General features: G+C 37.2%; 1 protein-coding gene across 6 annotated transcripts in view; it reads right to left on the bottom strand.

The window, feature by feature from the left end:
• Positions 1–24,748, bottom strand: part of tio (tiptop) — a 119,084-nt gene that overhangs the window by 21,223 nt on the left and 73,113 nt on the right. For 2 of the 6 annotated variants that reach the window (XM_066282001.1, XM_066282003.1), the window contains exon 1: positions 21,099–21,397. The exons of 3 other annotated variants lie outside the window; for them this stretch is intronic. In XM_066282001.1, coding sequence (XP_066138098.1) covers positions 21,099–21,156 — 58 coding nt within the window. In that variant the 5' untranslated portion in view covers positions 21,157–21,397. Of the gene's footprint in view, positions 1–21,098; positions 21,398–24,748 lie in introns of those variants that run through there. One more of the 6 variants, XM_066282005.1, reaches the window with a different exon arrangement.

Genomic DNA, 24,748 nt, shown 5'->3' with positions numbered 1-24,748 from the left:
GTGCCCGTTTAATTATAATACTTTATTGCCCAATAAATCTTAGGTCGAACCTGCCCCCTTTGAAGGATAGCGTTCAATTCGTAGCCCCGACATATTTTATGAGCGAATTATGCATTATTCCTTTTGGCTTGGCGTTCTTTATCTCTCCCTTTTGTGTCTATTCATTCGTTTTTCGTCGACGTCGGTCGGTGACGCGTTTCCAGAAATGTTTTGTGGCTCCTCCGGGACGTATTAGGCGAAATTGGGCAACGCAAAGTCGAAAATCAACGGGAATAAGTGGGAAATTAACTGGATAATGCTGGAGCAAGACGCCGCCCGTTTATGATGTTTGTCTGCTCTGTTGGTCCTGCGTTTAAATTGGACTCTTTCGCGATTGCTTTTGAAGTTTAACGTCGAATGCCGTATGAATAATTGTAGACAAATTCATAGGGCGTACGTCTTCAACCTAAAACAATCAAAAATTCTTTCATTTTGCTCCAATCTCACATGCAGTACCGACAATGTGGGGTTTCGGAGTTTTTTTGTCGAACAAGTTCTCTGCCCTATAATAAAACCTCGAAAGCCAACCTTTAGTAATATTCTAAAAGCGTATAAAAAGGCCTTTACAGCACGCGCGACATTACAAAACACGACGCGCAGCGGAGTGTTTTATAAGGCGCAAAAGCTTTAAAGCCTCTTAAACACGAATATCATATAATAGTTTTTACTGCAAGTACATCAATACTACAATTGAAGCTTTTAAGCGTTAAGAAGTGTTATGAAATTGTCAAAGTGTTTAACCATGCCGCAACTTTTAATATTGTCCCCGTAATAACCATACGGGCATCATAAAGACATTTTATGCACGATGGAACGTGCAATAATCACCGTTTGTGATACATGGGTAATTGAAAAAAAATTTAACACGTCTTCTTGATATGATTAAGTTACTACTCTAGTAAAAATTTAACAATGACAATTGTTGGTCATGCCTCAGTTATATGACCATTTCCCCTGTAAAAGGTAATGACACATGTCCCACATTTTGTCAACAAAACAAAACCACGCTCCAGGTTCTACAGACTCAGCATCTTTTTATTATAAAAGCTCAGGGTAATTAACATTAGTTAGTCATTTAAGCATCCTCTTGAAGATAGTGGAAAACGTGAACGAATTAACAAATTGTATTATCAAATTGCATTTTTATTTCGTTTTTTTAAAAAGTAAATTCCAAAAGGACCTAACGTAGCTGGTGCAGTCGGTAGGATCCTTTCGGGTGCATGTATAAGTGAAAAATCGGGAATCAGTGGTGTGAGTATCTACGACCCAGAAAGTGGCGTTAATTTTCGTGATTCTGAGTTCTCAAAAAGTTCACCCTGCAACCAGCACCTTCTGTCTTAACAAATTAGAAAGGATCAAGCAAAAAACAAGAGGACCTCGTGACTCCTGACCGCATCGCCTTTTGGTAAATCCAACAACGAGCAGTCAGTCGGAAATAGGACCCATTCAACCATAAAAAAAACAGTGCAACTCGGGCAAAGCTTCTTCCCACAGGAACCGTCAACACAAATTGAGTAGAGACTGAGTAAGTCATCCACCTCATCACCAGAGGAATCTTGTTTTAAGTTATAAATATTTCATGTTTAATTCATGAAAAAATTTAGAAAACAAATTTTAAGTGAAATAACGTACCCTGGCATTAGAGCAAATTCAGAAACTAGTAATAAAAGTAATAATTCCATTTTGGAATATAATATTGATCAGCTCTATAACGAAGGAGACCTTGATAATTGTAATTTAGATATTAATATAGTTATGGCAGACGCTTTGAGATCTACAGTCTCTTTATTGAAAACTTTTGACGAAACCCCTGCCAAACTAGAACTTTTTTTAAGCAGATAGATACGTTCCATGCAAGATATTTCAATAACGACTAATCTCAGCAAGAATATGTTTTGTTAGCCATAAAATCAAAAATTCTAGATCAGGCTGAAGATTTTCTCTTGACACGACCAAACTTACAGAATTGGGATGAGATTAAGATAATAAGGATAATTAGCAATAGTTAGTCATTTGAACATCCTCTTGAAGATAATGACAAACGTGTATGAATTAATAAATTGTATTTTTATTTACTTTTTTTAAAAAGTAAATTCCAAAAGGACCTAACGTAACTCCTCTATTGGAGTCAACGAGTAGTATATTTTTGTCTGTAAATTTAAATTACCGATTTAACAGTTCCAAGTAAGTCCCTTAGATTTTTTAAACAGACATTTCGACTTTCAATTCAAGGTCTAGTTTCAAACATTTTTCAATATTTTTAATAACATTTTATTGCAGGTCCGGAAAACAGAATTTTCCTGTGCGCGCAAGCACAAAAATGCATTTCGGACTTGTAACAGTCGATACTTTCCATTATTACCCTTTGGGAACGACAACCAATACCACGAATTAATTTATTTGCTACAAAAATTGATTTCTTTGATTCATAAATAACTTCACTGGATAATTTTGCTACTCTGGAAAATCTGGTAATTCTCATAGAAGAAGAAGTCGACTCTATAACACTGAAAGTTTTATTCAGTTGCCTTCTCAGATGAATAAAGAGGAATTATCATTCACCCAATTTTAACCTTCTTTCCTTTTTCTCAAATTGCTGGTATTAATTTTGTAATTTTAAAGAGGACTTTTAGCCCTGGGGAAAGTACAGTAATGCAATAGCACATAATAAGAATTATTCTCATGAGGTCTTTCATTACATGCGCATCCAATAATACACCATTCCATTGTATGTCTACCTTTGAAAATCGACAAAACCCCTCATAGCCTGAAAATCGTGACTCGCAAACTAATACAAACAATGCATCGTGCGCGCACGCGCGTATTTTCACTATTCATATGATTGGGCAAAGTACACTTATCAACAAAATCAAACGAAAATTTGTGATGATCAAATAGGATATTACGTCAGAATAAACTGAAATTGAGTAACAAACATAAATGCTTTTGCAATTACTGGAACACGGTGTAGAACAAACGAAATAATGGCTTGTCTCACCAATGAAAAGTGAACACTACTTGTCACAAGTCGTCACAATTGATCACTTTCCTTGATGGACACCAATCGGTGACACTGGTATTTCTGGTATTAGTCGCACCAAAAATATAAAAACGGAATGCTTTTTGCCTTTTTTTCCCCTGTATCGGAAAGGCCTTACCGGCAATGATCGAACAATTCCAATCGCACCAAACCAGATCTCAATTTGCAAGAGAAAATTCCCAGGAAATAACTGCTAAACATAAACAGTCATACGTCATAAAAGTGGCATTTAGGCGATTGCTTCGGCCCATAAATCTGTCAGGCGTATTGGTTGACATGGCCGTATGTGCCATGATTCACCATGACAAATGCGGCGCGCCCATACGTGACAGTTGACAGACGGCCCTACTTCCTGAATCTCTTCCTTGGCGACAGTCTGTTGTTAATATACCGGTAACTTGCATAATAATGTGTCATGTTTACAAAGCAAAAGGCAGCCTGTGTTTGAATTCGATTACCCTAATTGATTGATCAATATTACAATGACGAGTTGTGAATAGAGGGATTTAATCCATGTAAAGGGGTAAGTTATTCATGACTGCTATTTAGGTAATCCACTAATATTAAAAGGTCAAAAATAATGGGCTCGAATATCAAACAAAATGATGTGTTAGATTATAACTAATGCATATTAGACAATTATATTCAAGGCGAGTTTTAGAAATACCAAAACTAATTGCGGTTAGAAAACCGCAATTAGTTTTATAAAATACCATATAAAACCTACAAAGCTTTTATATAGTATACAGTGCGCTCAAGGTAACGATTGTTATGTGCCAAAGCTAGATTATCTAGGGCTTCTTCCAAATCCCGTTCAAGGGAAATGCGATAAATGCCTTGGTACCTTTGTTTGCGTAAAACAAACCCAGCTGCCTTTTTGGAAATACCTGTGATATGTTAAATTTCGCGAAGCGATATTTCTGGATTTTCACTGACCGATAACATTAGACACTCTTCTGATTCTTCGTTGCAGCTGAAGTTACCCTTGAAGGCGTGACTTGTCGCTAATTTAACCAGTTTAACATTGAGCCTACACCCATCACTACGGCGCTTCTTTACCGGTTTTAAACGGCACAATTGGTTTCCATATTTCTCTATGAATTTTGACGGAACTATAAAATATTATCGAGATGAAAAATTAAAAAAACTGGACAATCACAAATTTTAAAACTTTCAAAATGCACTGATCTACTTCCGGCCATAAACGAAGTGTAACATTTTGATCGCCATTATCTCGAACATTTTCGAAGATAAAACATGCTGCTCACTCGTGTGAAATGAAACTTGACGTAATTTATTCTCCCGATCTCCCATATTAGATAATGATGTTAGGAAACATGGCTTTAGGTAATATGTGATCACACTACTGATAGGTAAATAGTAACATTGACATGCGCGGCGTAGAGCACCAATTCAATCCAATTGTAAAATCTACGTTAGGCCCGTCCTCGTTACTCCCTCTTCTGATCCTAAAACTCTCATGTCTATGTCTTTGACAATTTTACTGCAGTATTGATGAAGCTGCCGAGAAAGTCATCTATCCGCTATCAACGGAAGGTATTTCTCGTCTAATGTTCAAAATCAGATTTTTACAAGTGAGTTTGTGAACTAAATTAATTTTTGTTACTTCCCATCATGATAAACCCCATACGAAATATCCTATTAAGCAAAGACCGGTGAAGGAAGTGAGGGGCTCTAATCGAAACTAGACGCGTCTAATAAAGTTAGCGGCATTCGGGCCCTTCCCCATCACTTTATTTTCTTTTCACTCGTTCAGCAAAGCGAGCTGATGATCGCTGCAATCAGCACACCTCGGAAGTTAGCCCTAGAAAAAGGGCCCGGGGTGGTCTTTGATGCAATCCTTTCGCGACGCCCATTAAGTTTTTCCAGATTTCCAACGTAGCTCCAACTTAAGACGTGATGTGTTTTTATTTTAAGGACGTTTGGAACTACGGTGATGCTCGGTGAGTGCATTGTTTAATAAAATTCCCGAGATGTTCAATTCCAAAGGGGTAAGACGAGTTTTAACGAAATGATGACCGAGATAATAACCAGATGACAAAAAAAAAGAGTAAAAAGGCAAGGTTACGTAGAGGAAAGCCATAATCTGTAAGTTAGGCATCCGTGGAGTCGATTCAGACGACCAATAAAACGGCAATCTGAGATAAACAAATTCTTTATGGGTATCCGCAGTATGAAAGGAGCAGGGACAACTGAGCTTAAAAGGGGCGACGGTTAGGCACCCCACTCCGCGAGCTTGCTCGCTAGAACGCTACAAATCGTACACCTCGAACAAATTTGAATTAAAGGAATTTACTAAACTAAAATGTCACATATTTACACGACTGTAAAGGTGAACATACCCGGGATGACTTAAAATTGCAAAGCTGATAACTACCTATGTATCATAGTGATTAAAGAGTGTTCATAATATAAAGACTCGTTTGTACCACCTCTCTCTATGATTTATTTGCAACCCGAAAAGGTAAATTTACCAATTCTCAAATAAGTCGTATGATGTTTATTTCCCAGTGGTGTGTACTAAATATATTATTAGCACCTAGTCCCCCCAACTACGCCTTTGACTTGTAAAATTTTAACAAGCAATTTTAACAGTTGTCACACTAGAAGACGATTTATGGGCGCCGTGTTTGATGCATGGCAAAGATCGCTACAAGCTGTTTTATTAATAGAGCTCTGAGTGGCTAGACGTGTTTAATTGCTGGGAGCATTTAAAAATATTTTTAGGTTACACGGTTTAGGTCGAGAATGCGGCATTGCATTGTGCTCAATAACAGCTATTTTAGCGCCAAGCAACAAGAGACACTTGTCAATCAGATTTCTATCAACAGAATAGATAGATATACATTAACCCGGTTGATCGTCACAAACGGCGGGCCCGCCATTAGGAATTGTAGTTAAGTGTAATCATAAGAAATTACTACATTACACTGCGAGAACAGTAAGAAACATGTTACCAGCGAGAACAAAGTTTGCAACCGACCCGCAGGCGAGGTCAGTAATTTCGTTGAACAACGTAACATGGCTTGCCATCGAGTAGTGCCCAATGCATTTTGCAGGACATACCAAGTTCCATAACGCCAAAAAAAAATTTTAAACTGGACGGGGCAATTGACCAAAAACTTCCCTTAAAATCATAAATATCATGCCACTCATCTCTGAAGATGACGCCTGCGTTTGTACTCCAAAGTAGTGAAGCAACACATAGAGCACTCGCATCATAGCGCGGTTGTCATGGTGAGATCAATCGTGTCCCAGTTGGGCGCGGTTACGTAATATTATTACATACGGTTTAAAGTTTCATTACGCACATGTATCTTTAATGCTGTTTTCGAATTAAAAATTATATAGAAGTTTGCCAATCAGCGAATACCCCTGGATCCTTAGGAAATGCGCAATGACGGGGATATTGCTCCGGCTAAGAGAACGATAAAAAAAAAGGTGAAGGATAACGTGCAACCGAGGCTGAAACTCAACAAAAGTATGTTTGTGGTGTTTGAATCACGTGTTTCAGTCGACAGGGTGATGCATGTGTTTGTAAAGAGCGATCTCGATTTTCTGTCAGTGCCTGCTTACTGGAGGTAAAGAACACTCCGAGTGTTCGTCCATGCCAGAAGATAATTCACCCATGCCAGAAGTACGCACTAATTTATGCGCGGACGAACCGAAATAAAAGAGCCAAAGGCAGAGAGGAATTAAGCTGCGACCACTTGTTGGAGATCGAAAGAAGTTCGCAAACTTTTGGCAAAATAATTCGGGGAATATTTTTTATGCAAAATCCTAAAGCTCTATTAAAACCATCGTTAAAAGTGACAACTAAAAGTAGATATAATTCTGAAGAATAAGTTTTGACTATACAGTTGATGAACATTGACAAAAAAAAGAGTTACATAATGTACTCGCTCCTGTCGTCATTGTCGTGTCTTAAAATGTAAGAATTCGTTTCGTTAACAAGAAATAGTTATAGTTTGTGTCGATTCGTTATGGTTCCGACCCACAACGTCCAATAAATTCCCGTCTGACTTTAAAAAATGACAAAAAATGCCACTTGAAAATCGAATAGTGAAGAAATAGGGAAACGAATTAAAAGGGTGAGGTGAAGCAAGGCGGTATCCTCGACCAGTCGAAATCCGCTGAATGCTGGAAAGTTCGTAAGCCAATAAATTTCAAAGACATGTAGCAAATACATAATCAGCATCGGCTGTAGCGCGAAAACTCGAGCCGAAATTAATGCGACTCACGTTAACGAACGTTACTAAATTAAAGGAGAGGCCATGCAGAAGGACCGTTGCCCGTTTTATTGTACTGCTACCGGCCACTGCGGTCAGCATCGTTGCTGACACACACGCTACTGCAACTTTACTGCTGATTTATTTGTTGTTCTAATTTACGTCGCCATTAATTAGCGAATTTTGAGCGTTTCTGCAAATTTCTGCATTAATTAAACCAACTACCCATTCGTCATTCTGTCCACCCGGAGAAGATATACGAGTACCTACTATGACATTTTCGATACTCGCACCTCTACTCGGCAACTTATTATCGGACACTTCTTTAGGTACCTACTGCTAAAGCATTAACCACGGGAGGTTTTAGAATTGATACCCTCAGAGTTTCGTGTGCCAGAGAGAGCACGCGGTTTCTTAGATCTAAAGTAGAAGCAATAATCAAAGGACTTGCAGCGCATACTAACGAAAACCTGGATTTATTTTCCCTGACTGTACTCCGTTAAATTTTATGGTGCGACTTTACGAGGATCTAATGGTTTTTATTGGTTTCTCCTTATGGGGTGTTCGGCAATTTGGTTCATTTTCAATACGTCTGTCCGCCTGAACTGACTAACACCGATAAGAATTATTAATGCTCAAGTTTATTGCCTTTTTCTGCAACCCTCAGAGAAGTGACAACTTTCTAGTGTGTTTTGGCGTGGCAAAAGTCAATTTTATATCGAAAATCATATTCTTGCCCTCTAATCCTTGCCAGCATTGGCTATCAATTTGTATCATCGGCTCGTTTTCTTGGTGGATGCACAACATAAATTTCTGTGAAACAGCATTCTGAAGTAGTGGAAAGATCGTGAAGAAAAATTGAAAATCCCAAAAACTACTACAAATCAACGAGGCACTTAACAATATACAGCGCAGCGTCATTATTACACATGAAAATAGTAAGAATCCCGACATTTCGAACTGCAACAAATAGCGCATATGCATGCAGACTACAGTGTATACATATTTCCTATGAAGATTTTATAAACCTAAGCTTTTCTGCAAAATTGGCACAGCAAAAAATAAATATAAAAGAAAAGTATTTTTATCGTTTCAACAAGGTTGGTCAGGAAGCTCCTTGGAATCAAACAGGAGCGGGTACGACTTGGTTAACATGTGGTAAAAATATCGGCGTTTTCGAAACCGTAACGAGTTTCATCATTCAAACCTGCTAGTTGCCCAACTTGATATTGATACCGAGCCCTAATCATCGTCATGCATAAATAGACTTTCTATTGGTGGTAATTGACCAACATTTGCAGTTTTCCCGAAACAAACATTACCTAAGGAAGGAATGATTGGTATAGCAAAAACATTCTTTCTTCAGGATGTTGCACAAAACGAGCCAAGTAGCCTCCACATTTAAATTTAAAATGGTGCTGAGTTCTCCGCACAAGCTGCCATAAAATATGATATTTTTAGCTTCAAACAGAAGTAAATATGTCAGATTAAGGCAGCGTGCTAATCGCTTAGTCTTGCTTTATTACATTGTAACTGCTGCACTCTTTCCTATAACGACATTAGCTTTGTGCAATAACGCTTATTTTTAGAACCGATATTGGTCACAGATTCAAAACACTTTGCATCTACTTATCATATACCCGTACTTATCATAGGCTTCTAGGTGAGATCAGGCAAGGAAACTTTGCAATATGTCTTACCTGCAAAAAAAGAAAGATTTATGTTAGAAATAACAAGAACAAGGCCTAAAAATCTTACAACAATGTAACAATAATTCTCTAACCACGACGAAACATTGACATATAACAATATTGCTGGCAATAATGATTTATTAATTATTATTGCTTAACATCCTACTGTATTTTTAAGTGGCGAAGTGGGTGTGTGATTTCACATTTACGGATAAGCGTTAATTTGAAACAATAAAATGATAACGATCAAGTCAGCCTTCAGCTTTTATGTCTTACTAATTGAAATCAATTAATTATATTATAGGTTGTTAGTTAAAAGTAGTCATGCAAAAGGAAATTCATTCAGATTAACACGGACATGCATGCGAAGAACGGCGAGGCATAAACTGGGGATACTTCCGATTCAATGCAAGGGGAGAAAACGTTGTTTCTGAGTATCGATGATACGAAGATGTCAAGAGACTTAATATCACTTGACAAAATTCGATCTAGTCCAAGAATGTTCTAGGGGAACAGACGAACTAGTATCTATTGGACCATTTAAGGTTGCACTTGTTCCATGGTACCATCTGAGAATTCCTTTGCAACACACATAATACATGCTGCGAGCCGAAATTGGTGCAGAAAATGTCATGACGGAGAGCGAAAGAAAAGGTAAGAGACGAGAGAGAATGATGCGATGTAAAGAACCCAGAAAATTATTTAGATAATAATAACTAGCGAAAACCACGATGGCATAAAATCATTTAAAAAGGTAATAAAAAATCGACCGTTTTGCATCTCGGTAATAGCACTGGTCAGATCCCCATGCTGGACATCTGCGCTATCTGATAAACACTCTATGTAGGAAAAATATGGTTAACGTAGCACTACGAATATCCACATGGACAACATCTGATTCAAATTTTTTAACAATGGGCATCATTATCTAAATGACTAACACGAGAAGGGTCTCGAGCAGGTTTGACTGGGTCTAATTAGCTGTGAAACACTACATCATAATAGCGTTATCAGTATTGTTATGACTAATGGGTTATACTAGAAGTAGTGTGAAAAGTAACAGTATCGTTTTTTTTTTCGAGGAATTTTCGCACGTAGGGGAACATATCCCAAGTATTTAATACGTAATACAAGCCTCATTATTCATTTATATCCTCTTAATTCCTTTATCCATTTGTATCCTGCTAATTCGTTTACACTTATTTGATTACGCGCATTTCTCTATGTCGCAAAGTTCCTGGGAATCTGCTGCCTATTCAACTTACCACAGTATCACGGCGTTTACGTGCTATTTCAACTCTAGGTGTAATGCATAAATATCGATATTGCTTTTTCTAAACTATACGTTCTAAAATCAGGAAAATCCGGATTATCCTTCTGCCTAAGACAGAGCCAAACCCTCCGACAATGCCTTGATAAAACAAATGCAGCTTATCGATTTTAAAGGTAAGTCGCCGCAGACGAAGCTTCAGGGATAGACGTCTCGGAGAGTGACAGCGTCGTTGTCCGAGTGACATTTCCCCCCACCATCCCCTGACCCATCCTGCTGTCCGTCTGGAAATCAATGACGAGGCGAGCATTGATTCTGGAAGCTGGGAAACGCTTGGGGAAATATTTAATTCGCCACGATAAGTACGGACAGTCGTTATAATTAGAACCGCATTTAGGAAAATATGTCTAGTTATTCTCTGATTGTCCTGGGTCTAGGTAACCCAAGATGCAACAACTTATCTTGAGAAGAAATCAAAGGGCATTATTGTTCTCATGAGTTCAGCGGAAGAAAGACAAATGACTGGTCTGAAAGCTCCCGAGATCCATCAATCTCAATGTGGGTTTGTAATTTTTTAAAGTCATAAAACGCGATGGACAAGTCACCGTAAGTGGAGAGGTGTGCTTTGAGATAATAGCGACCATAAGTCATGTGCTAATTGTATCCGAGCACGTGGGCGCCTCTAATGCCAAGAAGTGGGTGCACTGATCCATTCGGAGGATGTTTCCTCCCCAGTTTTAAGAGATTTAGACCATTTGCACTATTCAAATAGTAATTAGAATTTATCACTGACGGCAGATAAGAAGTTACTGCGTACGTTGAACGAGGAAATGAAGAAGATTTACAATCTTTCATCTTTTAACAAACACGAGCATTTTTAGTTGTTTGTGCGTTTGCTACCTAGACGAAATACATCAAACCCGTTTTAACTGACACAGAGTATTATAGGCTACCAGGTATCATAAATTACATCAAATCTATTTGCTGCAAACATTTATTTATTTATATGCAGCAGTGTCGTAAGGAAGATTGATTGATGTGCTTTCGGTAATAACTCATAAAAGGATACAAATATTTTAGGAAGCTGATAACGGACGAGATATCAATCCACCTATGTCTGTCTGTACATTATCGCTAATTTCGCAAAACCTTGAAACTTCACTCCACGAAATCGGCACCCCCTCTGTTTTCGTCCTCTGCCCTGACATATTGCGTTCCATTAGCACATACTTTTCTTCTTCTTTCCGCTCTTTCTGGGCAATAATAAAACTGTCCGTCAGTCAGACGGGGTCTGACTCCGAAATTAACTGTACGAAAATCGGACTTGTCGCTTGATTATCCAGAAAAGAATTTCCTGAATGCTGGAAGCTGTTTAAATCTTGTCAGGTTACTGGAGGAACATGTGCCCCATGGGCGTTGGAGAAGTATTTTTTGGAAGAGGGGAATTTGCCAAACCGAAGATCGCATAACAACTAAATGTTAATAATGGCTTTAATTTCAAAACTGACTATGGCTACAATGTGGTCGTGTTCAACAACCAGAGCACAGTGAGGAAGTGATATGCAATTTTCCATTTTCCGAACGTTCCCGGGTTTCGCCTTTTAGCGCACTGACCAGACACCATATCTAAAATACGTTAAAACCCCGAGCGCACAAAGGGTATCGGTTTTTTGGGTTCAACATGAAGATCTCGGAAGCTATAAAAGGAGGTCAGGTAAATTAGGACGGTTAACTGGTTCGATTTTCGTTTATCTTGAATATTGTAATTTTTCGTTATATTTAAGAATTTGATTTCATGAACAAACTAACTCGTACCAATAATCCGCTGGCTAGCGATGATGTAAAATTCCGTGTAAAATCACTATTTTGCGGCGCACCTCCTGAATCCAAAAGCCTGTTTTACGCTGTAGTTCTAGAAGAAAGTTAGATACAGAAGAGTACATTTTTTTGCACACGAGCAGAAAACGTTTTTGTTCAGTTGGTTAATTAAGATATTAGATAATCACGTCTGAATCTTAAGTTTAGATAGATTGGTGCTAAAGATAATTCAACAAATAATGCTGGGAAGAATTAATACAATTATGAAGCGTAGATACAGATGCAATTCCATTAAACCTGTAATCGACTGTGAAACCTTCGGAAAGTTTTCACCATTAGAAGCTAAATTTAGATTTATCAACATCAGACACTATAAGGATTCTCTCTTAATGCTGGATAATTAATCAATTATAAAACAGGAACATTGATACAAAAAAATTAGAGGTTGTTGGTTGGTTATTTACGACAGTTTCTAGTCCATCGATCAGTAAGCAGGTCGCAGTGCGCTGTCACCTGGATATTAAGTTGATTGATTGCCAGGTATCAATCAATCGTTATTGATGAAATTCCGTAAAAAGTGACTGGCAGCCAGGGTAGAGCATTTCGAAACTAATAATATGTACATACATTTACAAAAATTGTCCATCAATCATTGTGACAATGCCAAATGAAAATAATGTTTGCTCCAAAAATAGGTTTTTTGATGGATATATAATTTATGGTAGAGGCACCTTACCTGTCTTGCCTGCTTAGAAATAATATGTTTGTGCTCATGGATAATGTTGAAATCGTGTTTCAATTCCTCTACAATCGACATCAAACACTTTTTCGATCTGCCCCTGGCAGAACTTGAAAGCCATCACAGCACGTCCTCGATCACCACTCCTAATTTTTATCGCAGACCGGTATAAGGGATCAACTGAAATTTCCTTAATAATAATAATAAATCCTCGATCTAGACAAAGGATGTCGTTAGTAAGAGGACAACAACCGACAATCTGACATCTGACATCATTAAAATTGTTTTGATCCCAGGAAGAAGTAATTAAAACACAGACAAAGTCCCATCTACCTGAGTCGTTCGGCTATAATGTGAGGAAAGATTGACAGGTCAGATTAGCTTACTTTTTTTAAGGCATCGACACTTTTTTCCCGACGTGCAAGAACCGATTAATTGGACTTGATGGACGTCAGATGTCACCATTTTATCGAAACCAGATAAACTCGACTAGACGCCATCGGACGACTCGTGTCAAGTGGGATTAGATGGATGGACTTCTCTCTGCTTCTTTGCTCTGCGTTTTTATATCTTATTAAAGTGGAATTCTGTGTGGCCCACGTGTTGCTTTCGAAAGGTAGAATACTCATTAATTATAGTCGCTAATCGGTCCCTAATGTGTCTATTTACTGTTCCTAACAACCGCGGTTAATGCTATGGAACACACGACGACAATTTCACCTACTCAATGGGGAGAGAAAGGTCCTGAGTACGGAAATAGTCACTGAAATGATGAGGAGGTAAAACCATGAAGAGAGAATGTTGACTTGCCGAAAAGAATGGGGTGAATCCTAATTTTTCAGAAACCACTTCGCGATACATTTTTGAAGAACTGGATTTCTGGCTGCCTTGGACTTAACTGCGAGTAAATTGTGTTTCCATTTCGGATAATCAAATTACTTTACCCCGAGTTACGATTTCAGTTTTATGGCATCCATAGTAGTTACCTAGGTCTACAGTTACGAAATGCACAGCTTTACGTAACGAGTGAAACGAGTGAAATATTCCGCATAATGGCACGAACGAAAAAAAAACGTTCCCTAATGAGTTCCCTTCGTAGTTTTTTTCACTCTATATGAAATACATGGGCATTTCGTAAGTTCTTAAACAAGTAAAATATTATCTAACTAGCTACGAAATGTTTCGTCACCTGTTGCGATCGCGATATATGTCAGTTTTTTCGGAAAAATTAGAAAAATCATATTTAATTAAATGCATCTATATCTTTGGTTATTGCAAAGACAACCAGACCATACTTGCTCTACATTACGTCTGTTGTGCAAGCCAAGAAAAACCGAGCAAACAGAATCAGGCCCACAGTTTACCAACCCTAATTACACCTGCAACACTAAATCACTTAAATCCGGACCAGATGTTTGAAGAGAGGATTAATAAACCTTGATTATTTAGTTCCATAGCTCTAATTAGGGATCCGTTTTCTGCCATTTTTGAAGCAATAAATGACTAGTTACTCTTTGATCTTGTGCGATCTCTTAACGTTTAGAACAGGTGAAAATAGATTAAATCTGTAGATGATCGATGACGAACTAACCAATTTTTATTATTCGGTTTAAGTCGATAAATATTCTGGAGGATATTCTCATCTGTAGAGTGGCAGCTGGGAATCCAAGTGGAGTCACTGCCAGATTCTTCAACAACTCAGGGCTTCTGCCTTTGTTGTCCGTATGTCGTATGGTGGGTGACTCAACCTTGATCTCCCTATGATGTTTCAGGTTACAGGCGAGGCAAAGTTAACCAATAACGTATTCCGAATGAACATTAATGTCAGGTGCACATTTTTTAGCTGCTAAGCTCACTTAGGCTCTACTGGTTTCGAACACTTTAACAATAGATTACTTTTCCTTATGAGATTTTTATGCACCTTTGAGGATGTTTGACCAAAAACATTTTTTCTATGCTCAAATGAAGCGTCATTTCCCCCCAAGTCGAGTAAAAATGTAAATCGCTTTCCCGTGCAATCGGGTATGTTCGAAGTGATAGTCTTCGCTTAATCATCCAAGTACAGCAGATTTCTTAATGAAAATTTAATTGGATGGCTCAGTTTCTTTGAAAATGAAATTGAACAAATAGACTGTCGTCATGATGGCATCTTTCATATATTTTTCAACAAGCAGTTAAGTGATTGAATCCCTAAATAGCAATTTCGAACGAGCTATGGTTCTTCAAAGAACATAAATTCTCTTATAAAATTGAAAGAAGCTTTGCGGCAACGTATTTATCACAAAGTTTCCAATGTAAGATAACTATAGCGCCCTGTTCTTTTTTTGCAGCGAGGTACGATTGTTGTACGATAGCAGAAATGAAGAAATTACACGATACTAAATAATGGAACATATTATATCAATAAAAGAACGTCACTCACGACAAGTTCTATTTATCTGAGAATAAATATTTAATCAGAACTTGTAAGAGAAAGACGCAGGCAGTCACTTTGAAAAGTTTTATGACTCCAATGCCGACGACTATTAACCAACTTTAAATTAAACGTTTAAATATTTGCTGCGTGAATTGTCATTTGCAATAAATCTTCATGCGATTTGAAAAAAGCGCCGACTTATTGTATGTCGTGGTGGCAAATTGCTCAAAGTTTAATCTGCTTTCAATGAAGCGGTAATATGTAAAAGAAAGTACCTGTAAACAATGAAGTTGACTTTTGAACCATTTATGAATTCGTACTATAATTTATTACATGTTAAGATACGGTTATTTCGTCATCTTGCCGAAAAGGAAGAACGTCAAAGAGGAATTCGTTTTAGTGTTTAGAAACCAGGCAGCTGACTGGCAAAATCTTTTTAACATTCCGAAGTAGGACTCCTGTCCATTCGAAAGCGGACGATTTAGAAACGTTGCATATGCTATGAGTTGCTTAAAGTCTAATATACGTCTGAACCTTGTCACCGCAAAACGTCCTATTCGCTTCGATTAATGCTATGTGTGCCCTAATGGTGTTCGAGAATTAGCACATGTCAACATTCATTCTGCATTAGAAATAGTTGAAATTAATGAAAAACAATAACGAAAACTGGCTGAAGAACCAGAAAAGAAGAAGTTAAAGGGCATCGAAACTGACCATTAAAACTTATCTGCTTCAGGAGGATGCGTATTCTCTCGCACCAGACTCAAATGTGTAACTGTCATCCTGCTTTCCCACCACTATTCGCGTCATGTTAAGGTTTTGGAAAAAACCTGAGTCGTCATTTGACTGAAAATTTGCTACTGTCAGCTGAATGACTACGTACACATGATAGGGATGGCAGAGAATGCCGATTACGGATGGGGGGCGAAAAAAATTTAAAACGTATCGTACATGACTGTCCCGTAGTTAGAAAACTGGGACTTCTGATGCCTGAAAGTGTGCAAATATGTGACTGAAATGCTGAGGTTCAGCAAAATTGAAGGTCGCAATAAAAGGGATGACAAAAGGACCGTTAGCGTAGTAGGTAATTTTATTATTTCCAGAAGCTATTTAGCAATTCTTTGTGGCTGCAAATGATGTAACTGATAAATCGATAGTTCAATTCCAAGAGCTCCAATTATTCATGTTCCATACAAATTTCATTGGACAATTGGTTACCATTACTGTTTGATAAAAATCTATAAAAAAATCAATTAAACCTCCACAGGCTCCCGCATAAATATTTTTGCACAGGCAGAGTTCGCGTGAACTTAATTTAAAACTAAAACTAAGCAATTCGTTAACATTTTATTAACTTTATTAATCACAGTTCTTAAAACCGTTTTGTAATAGATTGATTTCGTTGTTTATGCCACCAGACGGTTAGGAATACATTATTGCCTTGTCTAATTTGACTTGATTTGTCTAATCCGAACAAATATTTCCATACGTCCAGAATTTTAACCGTAGAAGAAGGAGCCCTTCAAAAAAGCGTTACAGAGCCATTAATCAGCGCCGTCTACCGGTTGATTTATGCCAGGTACTAAATTACACTACCGAAGATTTAGAACAGCTTTTGTAAAAGACATATGACCCCATCTGGAGATTTAATATCAAACTCTTGACAAATGCGGTCATAATATCCAGGCTCGTATCAATTTTAAAATATAAACGTACCGAGAAATCTTTCACTGTCTTTTCATTCCGTATCCCTCTGTTTTGAGGGCATTTTTTATTTTGCACACAGCCTCGATTAATTCAGTAGACTACAGAGTGACAGCCTACATCAGATTGAAATGCTCAATCGATTATTGCGAGCCCCCTTGATTTATACGGAGCAATTTCCATAAATGATAATTGAGATCATTACATTCAGTTCCTTTTTCTCGACTCGTTCAGCCTCACTCGATTATTTCGCACTAAACAGATGGGCCTATCATTTACCTCCTGCCATTCACCTTTCAGTGCCAACGTATTAATAACCTCCAGGAGATTGATAACTGGCAATCAAAACCCACTCATTTTCTATTTGACACATCGCTTAGATGGTGCCCTTATGGAAAGAAATTAATAAAGAACTGTGTTGGGAGAACAAAACCACCCCTTGAAAATTCAATTAACCCTGCCGGTGCAAATTATCCTCCCCAAACCCGATCGAGTTAAACCTGTATCGAGGTCTCTGGGGCCCCTTCGACACATCAAACAGCGGGAGAGGTTAACAATTGGCTTGGGGTTGACTTTGTTGGAACAATGCGACGAGATCCAGATAATAAGGAAAGAAGAAACTGCAAACTTGCCCTGTTGTCGGAAATCTTTCCGGGAATGGGCCGTTCCTCTTTTCAAGCACTGCTCGGCCTTATTAAATGTACAGTGAGTCGATGATAAGAATGTCCAGAACGGGGATTTTGCGAATGCTAATACTTGTAGATACATACTTGACCATATGGGAGAAAAGTCGTGCATTTGAGGGACTACTTTAACGACGCAAAATTGTTTTCTTTTTTTCAGTTATCAAAAAATCGAAACTTTAGAATCCCTCTTTTATTTTTTCATATTATGGTAAGAGATGGCTGAAAACTGAAATCACTCTTCTATCGCAGTTTTGTACAAGCTTCAACATGGCAGTCGTTGTCAGTCTTAAAGAGAGCATGTAACGCTCTGGGGCGCAGAACTCCGCAACTGTCACCCCTTACCAAATCCCCATGCTGGGCATCCTTTTCCGTGGACACACTGTATATAAAAAAAAACAAATATTTTTTGCTTGAGAGGGAGTTAAGACACATGAAATTCTAAAGGAGATTGGAAAAATACTTCTTGTGTGTGTTGGCAACCCAGCAATCGAAAGAAAAGTCGGTAGCAAGGCAAAGAGCTAGGAAGTCGGAAGAGGGAATCTTTTTATAAAGGAGAGGCCGCATTGTGGTGGCGCGTGCGGCCCTTTTGACACCGAGTCATTTGTCCGACCGCCAAGGGATTCCACCAGTGTATAAAAATGGAGGTTAAATAACTGGGAATAATCTCCCTCGTTAGTTTTGAATGTTTAATTTTAGGTGGCCGTAAAAGAAGACATAAATTCGTAATAAAATGTTAATTATCTGATATAACTACAAATTTTTATTAGTCGTATTACGTTGAAGCTGGGACTCCCCGGATATAGTATCACAAAGAACAAATTTCTTTCCTTCATATTAAACATTAATCTATCTCCGTGTATCAGTATATCAACGTCTGGAATCAATGGCTAATCCTGAAATTAATTTTTGAAACTCAATCGAATATCGACAGTAATGAAAGCAGTCTACCGTACAAATTTTAGGGGCTTTTGAATTTTAGAAAATTCGGAGTAGGTATTTAGTGTAGAGCGCTGGAAGAAGATTGCGTCTGCGGCCGAAGTTTGAATTGTTTTTTATTTTATGATATATATTTTTTGATATTGTTTTTTATTTTATGTTGTCAAAGACGTAAATGGTTTCTTGTACAATGTCTTACATACAAATTATATTTTCTAATCTTCTAATGGCACTATTACACCTCAATATCTATTAGAATTGACTGGAAGATTAATTTCTCAACTTTTGTTTACAGATTAGAGATAATGAAAATCGTCTTGAGGACCTGAACATTCTTATGAATTCTTCCACAGGTTATATCTTTGCCTCCAAAACAGTGGATGAGAATCTGTAAATGTCGTTTTAAAGTTCATTTATTCACGAAGTGGCCCATTCCGGTTGAATGTGAAAATTTTTTGGCAGCGGTTAAACGAACGCAGTTTGGCTATAACTTCATCTACAACTAATATAAACCATGATTCATCCATGTTTAACAGCGTCTCTAGGTATAGAGAAACTTCCTTTTAATCATACCCATGATATATTCAGAGGTAGGTGTGTTATACTTCTGCAAATATCTTCTTTTTTGACAGGTTTTTGTTCATAATAATTTTTATGTAACACACTACTACCAAAGCCACCATCCCAGTTAGTGGTGAATCTGAAATTATTAATTTATTAAAGAAAATTTTCTGCTTATTTAGGTTCCCGCCTTTTCCTTGTCATCTCCATAATACCTATATGTTATATCTTTTATGGATCAAATGAATATAGCCAAAACCTTCATTACCGACAATATGTAAGTATAAAAAGTTCACTAGCCACAACACTTTGGTTTAGGCACCGAGAAAAAAATAAACGTTTGATTGGAACATCTAAGTCCACAAGTAGTTTCCATAGTTACCATCAAGTAAACGTACTTAAATTGAAAATATAGAACACATGCAAAGTAATAGTACCACTTATCTCTTTAACTATTTTCTTTTCTGAAATTTGCCATATTAGAATTTAGTATATTCCAGTCGGTAAAAGAATCACTTGATGGAAGTTGAAACTTTATTCCAATATCGAATTTGCTTAATAGAAATGTAGACAGAACTACCGATGAAAATCTTCCAATCGTATTACTCTAAATATTGAAACATTTGCCAAAGCAATGCTGGTAGTAGTCTTTACGCAATGAAGGCAGAAATGAGCATACGTTTTAGACACAATGAACTTCAAACCGGTAATTCAATATGCCACAACCCATTGCATTATACTTCGAGCCAATATAATATAGACTGAGAGCTAAGCAAGATTTTTTTCCAATATCATTATAGATCAGATCATTGATGTTCTCAGCACCATTCTTTTCCAAACATGCAAATTGCTTTATGTACATATATTTATTGTTTGGGTACCTATTAACTTTAACCTCTATTAAAAACATACACATATTTCCCTGGAAAAATTCTTGTAATTATGCATTGCTAGGACCTTCTAAAAACCAAAAAAGTAGCCATTAATACATCTGATTTACATTGAACTAAAAAGTAAACTTTTTGTAATTTTTTTTTTCGCTAATCTGCTATGTTTTCAAATATATTTGTAATGCTTCCAACTGCCTATTTGTGCCATTATTTTGTCATTGCTCTGGAAATCTGGTCAAAACATACGTTTTTTTTAATATATCACTAAAAAAAATTACGAAAAACCAAGGATTTTTTTTCCATTCTTGAAGTCGGTGGCTCCAAGGGAAACGAGAGAAGTGATAAAAAAGTGACAATATTGATTTCGTGTAATGAAAAGTTCAATCATCGGCTTTCTGCGAACATTTTATACTTTAGTATATCAATTTTTTAACTTTGTGTCCCAACTTGAATCTAATTTGCAGCAATTTCTCGGTGGATTTACCTACAAGGGTAATAATAAGTACCTACTATAATAAAATAAAAAAACAAAAAACAGATTCATGCAATAATTGTGCTATTACTTCTGACCATTCTTCACTATATTTCCCAGCCAAAAATGCGGTTGATTATTACATTCAAGCCGTTTTACTATAATTTATTGCGTTTCCGTTTAAAATTAGGAGACATGATAAACAGAAACAGGGGTAAATCAAAATCAAGCTTCAAAAGTGGGCGATGATATATTAGCAACCATTGGAGAAGCATTTCAGATCCAGCACGCAACATTTTCTATTTAGTGAGTTGAACTGTGTATTTACTATAAATTGCAAACAATAAAAAAATTCTATTGAGATTTAGATAGCATGAGACCAAAACAACAATTAAACTTTGAGAAAATACAAAAAGCAGTAGCACTTATTGGAAGTTTTCTCCTTATGATGACCATCGGCGTCTTCGTTATGATGCCTATTATGTGCGCAAATTGTTAAATTAGACTCATGGGAATTTGGTGGAATTCACTTAAACTTTTTAACGTCTCCGTCCAGAAACATGTAAAAACAGTGGTTGACGTTTACCTAGAGCAGTATGAATTTTCCTTATCAACAAGTTGACCGGCACACTCTTGCTCCGCATTGTTTCACCTGTCTTCAGTCCTCAAACTCAAAACCGCCAATGTCCATTCTTATCACCAACAATCAAAAAAAAATATTTTCAACACTCAAGAAAAAATCACTGATCACTCGATAGAAAACAACTGAAAATCAAATTAGCAGGCGTTTGTTTTCAGCAGCTCTCGTCTCGTTTAAGCCGACCGGCGCCGATCGGTGGCAGTCGGCCGAGATCCGCTCGGATCGGGAACTGACTTCAAACTGTTTACATCTCGCATCGCGGGATGCCCTTTCGCGATGTTTAGAACTAGAAAGGAGTGGGGGGAAGGCCCTTTGAAAAGTCAGTTTGTGAGTGGTTGTGACAGCCATCCGTTGCCCTCCCCCCGTCATCTTGTCACGATTAAAGATGGACATTGTGTCACACAGCGTAGTTAGTGGCAGGTTGATCTCTCTTTGATGTGATGTATCTGTGGGGTTTTTCGACGATCGTTGGCGGGAGTTTCTTCTGTTTTCGACTGGAGATATACTGAAGGTTAATACGGAATATTACATATAGTAATTTCACAAACAATTATAAGTAATTAAAGTAGTATGTGTACTGCTCTCTATTATCTATCTATCTATTTATATATTCAGACAAATTAGAAGTGGTTGCAGCCATCAATACTACTTAATAGTATGGTAATTCACTAACGATAATTCTCCATGGTTTTCGAAAGCTCCAAAAACCAGTTAATAAGGAAAAATTGAAAAAAAAACACTGAAAGCAATTTCAAATCTGTAAATCAAAAACTGTGAAATTCATTCCCAATTTACAAAATAAGAAAAAAATTACTTTGACACCCTGCAGAAAGCAAAAAACAACTTTTGTATAAGACAAGTTTAACTGAATTGCTCTAGTTGTTTATCCTCTAACACCCCATACATTGTTGCATCTTTGTTTTTGGGACACCCTGTATATTCCAAAAAATCTCTATTTGCAAAGCAAAAAGTTATCGATCATTACGCCTTTGTTTCCTCATGACATAGACATATATGTAGAATATTTTCCGAGATAATCTGTCTTACTTGCTCATGAGGTTAACACATTTATTAGTACCTACATACCTGCAAATGCACTCGGTTTTAAATGAAGGACATCCTGACACATAGTCAGCACAGAATTTCAACATTTTTTTCTTGCTGAAATACATTGCAACAAATATTGCTCTGACAAAGCATGCAACAGGGGATTCAAAATCAAATGCAAATATTTTAAGAGGCTATTTTTGAGGTCAAGATGAGACTATTCCTTCCTATAAATCTGTACCCTAAAATGCACCCTTTCGGAATTGGAGTCATACAAAGTTTGGTAAAAACATCGATTTTGCGAAATTGTGACCACAGTTACCAATCAAATTTCATGAAAATTTGCAAGCTGTAGTTTTTTTCGCGTTCTATTTATTTTCTGTTTCAAAAATGATGTAAACTTAATTTCAGTAAGGTTGGAGGGGGGCCTACTCTTTGTACAGTCCACATTTTATGTTTCCACCGAGAAACACTAAATTTAACAATCACCATCTAGTAGATTATGAAAAAATCAAAAATTTTTATTTCTTACGTTTTTGTTTTTTGGTACAACTATAGTTGTTTGCAAGGAAATCGTTTTTGAACGAAAGGATAGTATTATCGTATCGTTATAGTAACGACAAACTAGAAAATTTGGTGACTGCAGCTCGTGATGTTTTTACTTATTTTCTTCATAAATTAGATTTACATCATTTTTGAAACTAAAATTCAATAGGGCTCCTAAAAGAATAAGAACTTGCAAATTTCAACTGCCGTCACAATTTGCCGTAAGGTTATCAATTTTTTCAACCGAACTTTTGATGACTCCAGCTCCAAAGATGGCATTTAAGGTACCAGTTTATAGGAAGAAATAGTCTCATTTTGACCTCAAAAATATTCCCTTGAAACATTTGCACTCAATTTTGTATCACCTTGTATATGAGTACAAGTGAATGAGGTCGATTTTTTTTTGTCTTCGTTTTATTTGAGTCACTTTACGCCAATACAGGTATTTACCATTGAAACGTCTGAATTCATAAATGGTTAAATTACCAAATAGAGGAGTGGTCACATTTGTTGACGTCGCAAGAGCAATTCAGGCAGCAATCCAGGATGTCAATTTAAAAAAAGGTGATCGAAATCATTCCCATTTATCCAAATCGACCACGTGGGATAGACAGACAGTCCCGTGTACGCAACATTACGCAAAACGAGAACGATTATTGCCGCAATGTCCGGCAGCAGGGTTTGCTCGGAATGGCCCCTTTCGCGTCGTCGTTGGATTTTATCGCTCGAAAAATAACTTTTCTGGAGAACGAGTCCGAATTCGAATTCTCGACCTGAACTGTATCTCTCTAATAAAATCCGAGTTCAATTTTCATAAAGCGAGGACGACTCAGCTCCCGAAAAAGCGAAGGCTGACACACGCGTAACATGGTAATGTCCATTCGGTTAACCTAGGCAAACATATCGCTTAAATTCGTGGAACAAAACGAGTGCAGGGCCGTAATTCACGGCCGTGGCCGCATCAAACGGGGCCCGTTTTGGATTGATTTACCGCAGCAGCCGCAACACGACTGGCTTATGTTAACATTTCACCAGAAGCGTCCGAAACGGACAAAACCCATTTTATTGTCTATGCCTCATTGTGTTAAATGTCACTGTTATTCAGTGTGTTTTAATACCAATTAGGCATAATGTGCCCAAAGAACCTATACTCAAATCGCTTAAATTTCTTGGAAATGTTATCAAATTGTAGATAAACGAGCAAATATCTTTAAATTTCAATGAATTTTTTAACAAAATAATTTTCAAATTCCGTCTTTTAATCGTATCAATTTGCCGACTTTTCCCATCAAACATCCTAGGCACGTTGATAGCACCCAATACTCATTTGTATCAGCGTTTCTGGGACTCCCTGTAGATAGTCAAGAACTGATGCGTTACGAGCGAAAATAAAACCCTATCTATCATTGCTATGGAACGGACAAGAGCTTAACAGATATGTTGCCTTTCTACAAGGCCTATACGTATAACACTAATAAAAATTAACATCGTGACATAATAGCCCAAATTCTAGCCCAACCCAGGCGGTAAATAAATCTTCAAATTCTGACACTCATCTATCTAAATTGGACAGTTATTATGGTCACAACGGAAATCTAAGGCGCCAGTTAAGAAATAATAAAATGTTAATACATAATGTGAATTTCAAATGAGGATATATTTGTTTACAACTCATAAAATTAAGGCTTTTTTAATTTGATAATGTGAGTCACGGACATGGAAACCGGGAGTGATTTGTTCAGAAGTGGGTTGACGAATTAGGAGTATTTTAACGGCTATAGACTTCAGGTTAATATAAAAATGATTATATTTTACTAAATGCGTGTTGATTGATGATTGTTACGTATGACCTACATTCGCTACGAATTCATATTCCCTCCAATTCCAGAAGCACGAGTACATGTTTCAGTCGTATGGTTCACCATTGTCGTTTCTCCAAATTGATAACTTTAGCCTAACACTTCACACCAATTTGCATTGCAAACTAAGGTCTAAGGCACATG

This window comes from Euwallacea fornicatus, chromosome 5, assembly GCF_040115645.1.
Source record: "Euwallacea fornicatus isolate EFF26 chromosome 5, ASM4011564v1, whole genome shotgun sequence".
Lineage (NCBI taxonomy): Eukaryota > Metazoa > Arthropoda > Insecta > Coleoptera > Curculionidae > Euwallacea > Euwallacea fornicatus.
The sequence above is the reverse complement of the archived record's forward strand: the minus strand, read 5'-3'. Positions and strand labels throughout refer to the sequence as shown.